This window comes from Anneissia japonica, unplaced genomic scaffold (genome assembly GCF_011630105.1).
Source record: "Anneissia japonica isolate Jap-2015-1 unplaced genomic scaffold, ASM1163010v1 scaffold3709_len703521_cov189, whole genome shotgun sequence".
Classification (NCBI taxonomy): domain Eukaryota; kingdom Metazoa; phylum Echinodermata; class Crinoidea; order Comatulida; family Comatulidae; genus Anneissia; species Anneissia japonica.
In genome coordinates, this window is record NW_022694779.1 from 474,412 (window position 1) to 483,116 (window position 8,705).

Sequence of the window (8,705 nt, forward strand, 5' to 3'; positions counted from 1 at the left end):
GAAGGCATGTCCACGTGTGTTTCGAAACATATGTAGAATATAATATAGCGTAACAGTAATAAAACTGAAATACGTTAAAGATGTTGACTTTAGAAACACTAAAATTTATTTGGTGAATATTTCAGCTACTCCTGTAGTCTTTGTCAAGCGTTCCTTGGCAAGTAACAGATTCATAAATATTGCCATTCCTATGTTTACCCATAAATGTAAAAATTACATTTGCTAAAATGCAATGTATTATAATTTTATGATGAATTTGCGATATTGATATGATCATCAATAAAAATATGGGATATCTTTTATAAGATAAATATATCATCCCATGTATCGGCTGTTGCTAGGCGACAGCTGTTACTGCTATCAATGACTGGCACTCAGACTCTATTCTGGAAATGTTGAGGATGATTATTTTTACATTTTAATCTATTTTAGAAATGGTTGCCTCAAAGATATTAAATTATTGAAATAGATATCCCGATTTGAATAATTCTCATTATTCATTTCCTTTATATATCATTTCACAAATAATACAAAGAAGCAAAATGAAAAACATCAGGAAAATACACATTACCAAAAAGACTATTATATTGCAGGATTACCAAAAGTCAATAAGTAATTATAAAAAAAAAAATTAATTAAATAGAATCAATGTACTTATAATTACTGTATTTTCAATTGATTCATAACTTAAGGTAAATCAAGTTAATAATATTTATAGTCGATATTCATGTATTTTTTTTAATTAGGTAAATTGTTAAATAATTAATCTAACTTCCAGTTGTAAAAGTGCATAACGGTATTTACATTATGCATTATATAATTTCAGAATTATTAATAATTATTATTATTATTATTATTATTATTATTATTATTATTATTATTATTATTATTATTATTATTATTTTATTATTTTACTGTCTGGGAGCTCTCCTCTCTTTTTTTCAGGGGTCGTTCCTTCTTCCTTATAAAAAACAAACAAAATGCTCTATAATTGTACTGTTTGACAAAAAACAATATATAGAAACTTAAAGTCTATCAACCAAAGACCTCTCGAAGATGAGACCTCAAATGATATCTTACATGGTGCCTCTATTGACATTTGACACCATTCTATTGATTATAAGTATTTAATTGTCGCCTTTCATTTTTTAATTAGTTAGTTTTTTAGTTAGTTACTGAATTTTTGTTTTGATTCTAAATTTATGTATTGTATTGCTATTAGGTCTTTCATATTTATTCTGTATAGTATTGGTTTATATTTTATTATACAAATATTTTGAACTGTGACCCAATTAAAACCTAGTAAATACTTGTTTTATATTCCACTACATAGATTATAGGCATTAAAGGCATGGCTGAAACTATTACCCGGCTTTAACCAATCAAATGCCTGGAATCTATGCAGTCAGTATATAAAATGTACTATTATAATTGTATTACAACCATGTATTTGGGGTCTTATGTTAGATTAGTAAATAAATTCCTAGTCCTCCTCCTTGGTGCGATAAGGGACATCTCGCATTATTACCTGGCCTCATTCATGTGTCTTGGACATCTCAAACCCATTCCTTGATGTGATTCAGATACTTGCTTAGCACCCCATCCCATTCCTTGACATCATTCAGTTTATACACAATAGTTGTGGTGAACAGGAGTGATGGTAGCAGGGAAGCTTAAAACCCACCATGGCTTTGTCCCTGGACCCAACCTGAAGTTGTCAGACCACTTAGCACACACGTCAGACATATCCTGGTACCGTACTAATGTGAGCTCCAGTCTAAAAGTTTATCAAAATCGTCATGAATTTGTACTTTCTTAACTGATTAGCTTTATTGATTGATGTCGTTTGCCAGGGTGCCCGATTACTACCACACCTGTTACTGTCTTAGTGGATTATCTGTTGCGCAGCATTTTGCAAGTGGTAACCTAGCAACAACAAGTGTTCTGGGTGATCCGTCCAATGAACTAGTAAGTTGACTCTTGATTTATAATGACTGATCTTTTAAACATTTTTTTTGTCTGTTTTGTCTATCCTGGAAACTTTTACTAAAATTCACTCATATTATAATTGAACAAATGATGTTAACCGTTAATGAATAACCGTTAACCTTTAATACCAAATGTATATAGTTAATGTGTACTGATGTAATTTTTTGACCCACATTTTTCAGTTAGGATGTAGGGAGGGAAGAGGAATTAGATTGTTATAAACTTTGATTCAGATATGTCATCTTACATACTCGATTTCAAGAGAATTTAATAATGTGTGTGCAGGGAAAATCTCTGTAACACTGGCACCTTATTTTACTAATATAAGTTGTTAGAATAATTAACATTACCTGTTCTTCACCCTCTGATGAATTTCAAATTAATTACCTCAATTAATCAGTTGAGTGCATCCTCAATGATCTGACGAGAAATGAAATTGTCATCAAAATCTGCAGACAATAAGGTGTATTACGACCATGAAAGCAGTAAAGCGTTACAAACGAGTTGTACAAACAATGATGATGGCTTATGAATCTGTCAATGAGTTAAGTAGTAGAGGTATATGCTTCCCTTGTGTGGTGTATTGTGGAGGTACAATAGCAATACACAAGTTAGTGTATTAGATAACATGCTGGAACGTTGTATATTTTCACAACCATGAAAAAAAAAAAAAAAAACTTCTGTTGATACAAGATTTTCTGTAGTAAAATTGAGATGTTATTGTACCATGTAGTACTGGAATGTATTTTGTTAGCAACTCATGCATATACTTATTTGTCCCATATTATCTTTTTCTCAAGGGAGTTATGACAACTTCATCATCCTTAGCACAAATGAACATCACTTTGGCATGGTACTGACAATGATTGATTGATTGATTGATTGATGTTATAGTGGTTTTAAGTTGATTGGGTTTCAAACCAAATCTAAGCCTTCTAGCTGATGTTTATCTGTGGCCTAAACTACCCAAATTCATCACAAAAAAAAAAACCCAAACAAAAAAACCAAATTCATCAATTTTAAAAATCCATAATCATGCCTTCATGATGTTATCAACACTCTGTACTGTAGTTGCTCATGTATAAGCTCATCCACTACTTTGTGCTCAATTTTACATACCAGCATTTTCTCAAGCAAAAGCCCGGGATACATTTAGAATGATTAGCTTTGCCGACTTGGGTATGCAGTGGTAAAAAATTGCATTTTGATTGAGGATATTATCCAGGTATAATAAGCACATGTGCTCCTCCAAAATCAACCCAATTTTGCATCCCATGGAGTGGGCTTATTACACAAAAAGATAGCGGAATAGTGGAATAATGTTACTGGAAATGTATGCATCATGCATCATTATGTATTGATGTAAATTTGAATTATTATCAATGTTGATTTTATTTTAGTTGTCCTGTTAAGCACCTTATGTGGTGTTATGTTGTATCAGATATTGATTGGTGTTATATGAAGCATGGGTGATCATACCAACACCTTTAGTTCAGAGGCGGCAAAACATCAAAAGGGTTCCCATTCACGCCACAATGGGTATAAGCTTCCTGCTAATGTATTTGTATAAACGATTAAATTTATCTGTGGATATGCTGGCTGTCAATACAATTCACAGAAAAACTTTCATGTATAATCATATGCTGGTCGTCCTTAAACTTTTTATTTAATGAATTGAAGCTTGTGGTTTTGTGGTGGGGTTTATGGCTTCCCAAAAGTTGGTTGCTTTGTATTAATGCCGCCCACTTTCTTGTCTCTGTGATCTGATTCATTGTGATGGAGTCAAAAAAGTAATGCGGCTGTAGGGATACTCCAAGCTTTGATACCAGGCATACTCAGACATATTTATATTTATATTTATCGTGTTTGCTGCATAGCATACTTACACACATCTGTATTGTATATAGTATCTGTAGCTCTACTATCTGAACTTTGTGCTTAACCACTCCCTTAGGACAATTACTTCTCTCATCATCGTTTATAGTTTATTGATCCTTGCACGCAAGGATTAGACTGTGTAGAAGTATGGGCATTAACTTTTATGTTGAAAATAGTAATATTACTTTGGTGGATATATTTTTTATTTACAATTAGCAGCATTTCAATCTGTTTTTATCTACCTGCATGCAGCATGCCAATTACCATAGTTTAATGCACTGTGTTATTTATTATTTAATTTTCCTGTAAAATAATAAAGCATTTCTTTATTTTGCAGGTACCTGTCCATCCTGTGTATAATATTGGAGTTGAGTGTGCTTTCCAAGCAAGTAAACACTATAGTACCCTACCAGTCCCAAGCTTATAATAAACAGGGAATTCTAAAGGTGCCTAGTTTACTCACTTGAGGGTAGGGCCTTGGTATTGGCACCTCATTGTAAGGCCATAGTATTTTGCCACCTGGGTACCATCTCATCCAGAAATTGAGATGTGCTAGTATGATAATGAAAATCGTTTTGTGATAAATCTGTGATTTTATTGGATAATCATTTGACCATTATAATGTATAACAGAAATATGGACCAAGATTTTAAAAATTTGACCTGTGTGCTAATTTTTATATGAAAGTATTCACTTAGTAAATGTTTGTTCAGACTTTTATTGAGACATTGCGGTTAGGTATGAGGTTGATAGTTCTGTGGTTAAGAAAAACAGACAAAATTATCAGTTTTATTGACAAGACAAAAAGAGGAATAGATAATAATTATAGCTAAGGTCATGGCAGCTTCCTCCTCAATGTTGACCTTGTTGTGAGGAATATGCTTACAAAAATGATATTTCATCCAATGAATGACACTCCTTTTCATGGAAAGCTAAAATTTATTTTGTTTTACTATGTGTATTTGTGGTTCTGTCTAAATTGACATTTTGAGGTCTATTTAAAATACAAGGTCAAAATAATTATTATTAATCGCATACAGTGGAATCAATAAATAGGACTACCTCTATTTAAGGACTGCCCCCTTAAGGACCACTATTTCTTCATCCCAGCAGAGAAAAATCAATCCTTTATTGAGGGACCACTACTTACCACTTTGAATGTGGTCACAAAGAGAATTTTCATTGAGATAATTATCTGCAAATATAATGAGAATGATAAGAAGTTTATCTCAAGTGAAGTAATGAAAATGTTAGAACATGTCAACAAGATTGATATGATTATTACTGTATGCATGGATCTTGTGACCAAACCCAACGAAATATATGTGAATGATTGTGTGAACTATGCGAATAAATACACTTGGAAACACACTAAAATGCCTTTGCCTCATTCAATCTCATCATTGCGGTGGTAGAACCTTGCATTCTACTTCCCGAGCGCTAATCCAACGAGGGGCGTACAATACACTGCTTTACAAAAAAAAAAACCATGTTGTATTTGTTTTACTATACCTTATAAATATAAAATAGCAAACCGTCGATATGTGAGGATAAAATTACGCAGTTTGCATACGGTTCTTGTAGGAGGGGGTTCGGTAGAATTTTTTTCCCCCCAAGTACGTGTAAATTTGGTCTGTGGATGGAAGTACAGTAGGAAACTACTGTGCTCCTTACAAGGTGTGGAAATGACCAATGAAATGTTGTTTAATACCTAATATTTATGAGGTGTAGTAATAAGCAATACTCCTCTAGAAAGCTGAGTAGGCCTATGTAATTGATACCATGAGGTTTTTGATCCAATGACCACGGTGAACATGTGACACTTTGTCATGATGCCCTATATACGACTGTTTATTCTAATGTAAAAAGGAACCTTTGGCTATTACACGGACATGTCTCAATTTCCTTTTGGTCTATTGCAAAACTCAATTACATTGGCCTACCATTGTGTCTGAGTGAAGAAACAATGAAAATTATTTTCTAAAGGGAATTTTTATGGGCCTATCTAAGAAAGATATAAAATTATAATTCAATTCAATTTCATTCAAAAAAGAGAAAAACAGAACATGTTACAATATAATATTTCAAGTAATACATCAAAATATACCAACAAGTTTATTATCATTTTTTTACATAAAACCAATGTAACTTCTTTGTTAATTTAATTAATTAAAACATAAAAACCATAATTAATTTAATTAACAAATAAGTTACATTGGTAAATAAGTAATTGGTTAAATAAGTTACAGCTATGTAATAAATAAGGATCATATAAAAACTTCTTTTTTAACCATATATAGAGGATGACTCCTCAAGCATTTACTAGTTTGGATGATTTTTCTTGATGCTCTCCGTCTCATTATGAGGCTAGAGTGTGGAGATATGTTTATTAATGAGGAAAAAATCCTATGCCATCACAGGATTTGAAACCCAGGACCCTGGGGATGGAAAAGAAAGCTTCAAAACCACCATGCTACGATTCCACTAGATATTTTAACAATTGGAGGCAAGGTACTATAACACATGAATTTCCACTGAATATTATTTTCAACCTGAATGCCAAACAGTAGAAATGGTTGATGTGTAGGCCTACATATGTGCAAATATGTTGTTTATATGGACCACTAGTCTTTTTGTGTGTCTCAAATTGACAACAAAAAGTGCTTGATATTCACTCCAAGGGGCTGTTGTTACAGACTCCTGTATCAAATTTCAAAATAAGGTCAAACCATTGAATATAATTATTACAGGGAGGCATCACAATTAAGGTTCTGGGCAATTGGTTTGCAGCTAGCCATGTTTGGGTCATGGTTCAGAGGGCATAAACAGTGCCTAGATACAACAAGAAGCAAACATAACACATGCATGTGGGATAGACTTGAAATCCAAGCCATGCTATGCTATTCACACACATTCTCCAAGCATATGCTTGAAAATATTCAAACATTTAACAGCTTTCACCACAACATACATAAATTTACCACAGGAAGTACTTAGGAGAAAATAACAATTGCTGTATTGATCTAATAAATAAAAAAAGTGGGTTTAAGCTGTTCAACGGAGGGTGGGTGACGAAGGAGACATTTTATAATAATAATATAATGATTTATTGGATGTTCTGTTTCAAAACAGAGGCACACATTAGACAAAATGTTGCGTCCACAAATCACAGAAACATAAATAATGTAGAGGCAAACATACCATAAGTAAAATGGGATAATCCAGTGGAATTTTATTCTGGATATCTGGGGCAATATAAATTTAATTCCAGAAATTGATTGATGTGGGCAATAAGAAAAATAAAATGAATGTTAACAAAGGGGTGAACATAAGGGAAAGATGGCTGGGCCTAACAAGTTTCAGCAAAAAGTACAGAATTGAATATCATACTGAGAAATATAAATACATCTCTGGGCCCTATTTTGCCTCAATATTTTGTCTGGCCATAAGACCTATTTCCACCTCATTTGTTATACTCTTAAATGGGAAACACTGGGGTCGGTTAACAGCTTCTAATTTGACTTGAGAAAATGACCCGACAATAATTTTAATAATTTACTCTAACAAAGCATTTTTTCTTCTGATCCAAAACAGTAACACCTTCCCACAAAAGATCAGGTTCATGCTAAGGACAAACTCTAATCCTAATTAATTTCTTTATAATTAAAGGAAGTTATGGAAATGCGTATTGTACACTCATTAGTAATACAAAGAAACGTACTTTAAGGGTGATTGCAAAAATTACACTACAAATAATTTCACCAAGAGGAAAATGGGCAGAATTCCAATAATGGTTGGAGGTGTTAATGCAGTAGTAAAATTCATTGTGGGTTATTCCAGTGTTCAAAACAGACCGTGTAACCATGCCCCGGAAGAGAAAGGCATGTACATGCTTGAGCCCATAGTGACCTTCACCCAGTTTTGCTTGTTAATTAAGATTGCACAAGTTAAAAAGAACAAAATAATAAGAATCCTGTTTTACATACAAATATCCTGCCAATCGGGAGACAAAATATCATTGAAATTGCAAAGTGGTCATGAATTAAATAATTTTTAAAAATCACTGCAAAATAGTACCAATACTGTAATTTAAATAATTATATTAACCAATTACATTTTAAAAATAAAATTATGTTTACTAATCATAGGTTCATTTTGCTTTTGTTTTCCACTGTATTGGCCTTGAGCCAGATGTGAACATGATTAAAATGAGTGCTACATGCCAGATATATAAAATAATAAATATATACATTATAATTATTTATATAATATATTACATGTTAGGAATTGGTGGACAACCTATATTTGTGATGCACCATCAGGTAACATAGGAAGGCTTGGGGAAAATAAAAAAGCATTTAAAAATCACTGTATAGATTTATACCTAAAACAAAAAGACATTAACAAGAAACAGACATTTTAAGATTTAACATTTCAATCTATTTGATATTTTCAAGAATACTGATGAGAAAATCTCACCCATCCATATATATTTACAATATCTACAGAAGTATAACAAAAAAAATAAAAACAGACCAATCAGATTAAAAACAAAATTAAAAATGGCCATTTAAAAATGAGGCGCGTCTTACATTAACTAGATCACTTACCATATTCTCATGAATAACAATGCATAAACAACAAAAGGTATACCTGGTTTTGTTTATACACTTCCAACAAATCAAATATAATAACAGTGTAAAGATTAGGTATGCATGCTCAGGGTCCAATCCAAATGTCTCCCCCCCCCCTCCCACCACACCCTCTATAGTATGATTAAGACACTGGTCAGTGTAAAGATTAAGTATGCATGCTCGGAATCCAAGCCAAATGCAGCT

At 32.5% G+C, this 8,705-nt stretch overlaps 1 protein-coding gene across 1 annotated transcript in view; it reads left to right on the forward strand.

Moving 5' to 3' along the window:
- The window catches only part of LOC117101299 (protein farnesyltransferase subunit beta-like), an 18,676-nt gene extending 13,432 nt beyond the window's left edge, over nucleotides 1–5,244 (forward strand). Inside the window, exons 11-12 of the mRNA XM_033241262.1 lie at nucleotides 1,854–1,968; nucleotides 4,205–5,244. Of these exons, the coding sequence (XP_033097153.1) occupies nucleotides 1,854–1,968; nucleotides 4,205–4,294 (205 nt within the window). The 3' untranslated portion in view covers nucleotides 4,295–5,244. The remainder of the gene's footprint in view (nucleotides 1–1,853; nucleotides 1,969–4,204) is intronic.
- Nucleotides 5,245–8,705: the final 3,461 nt, after the last annotated feature.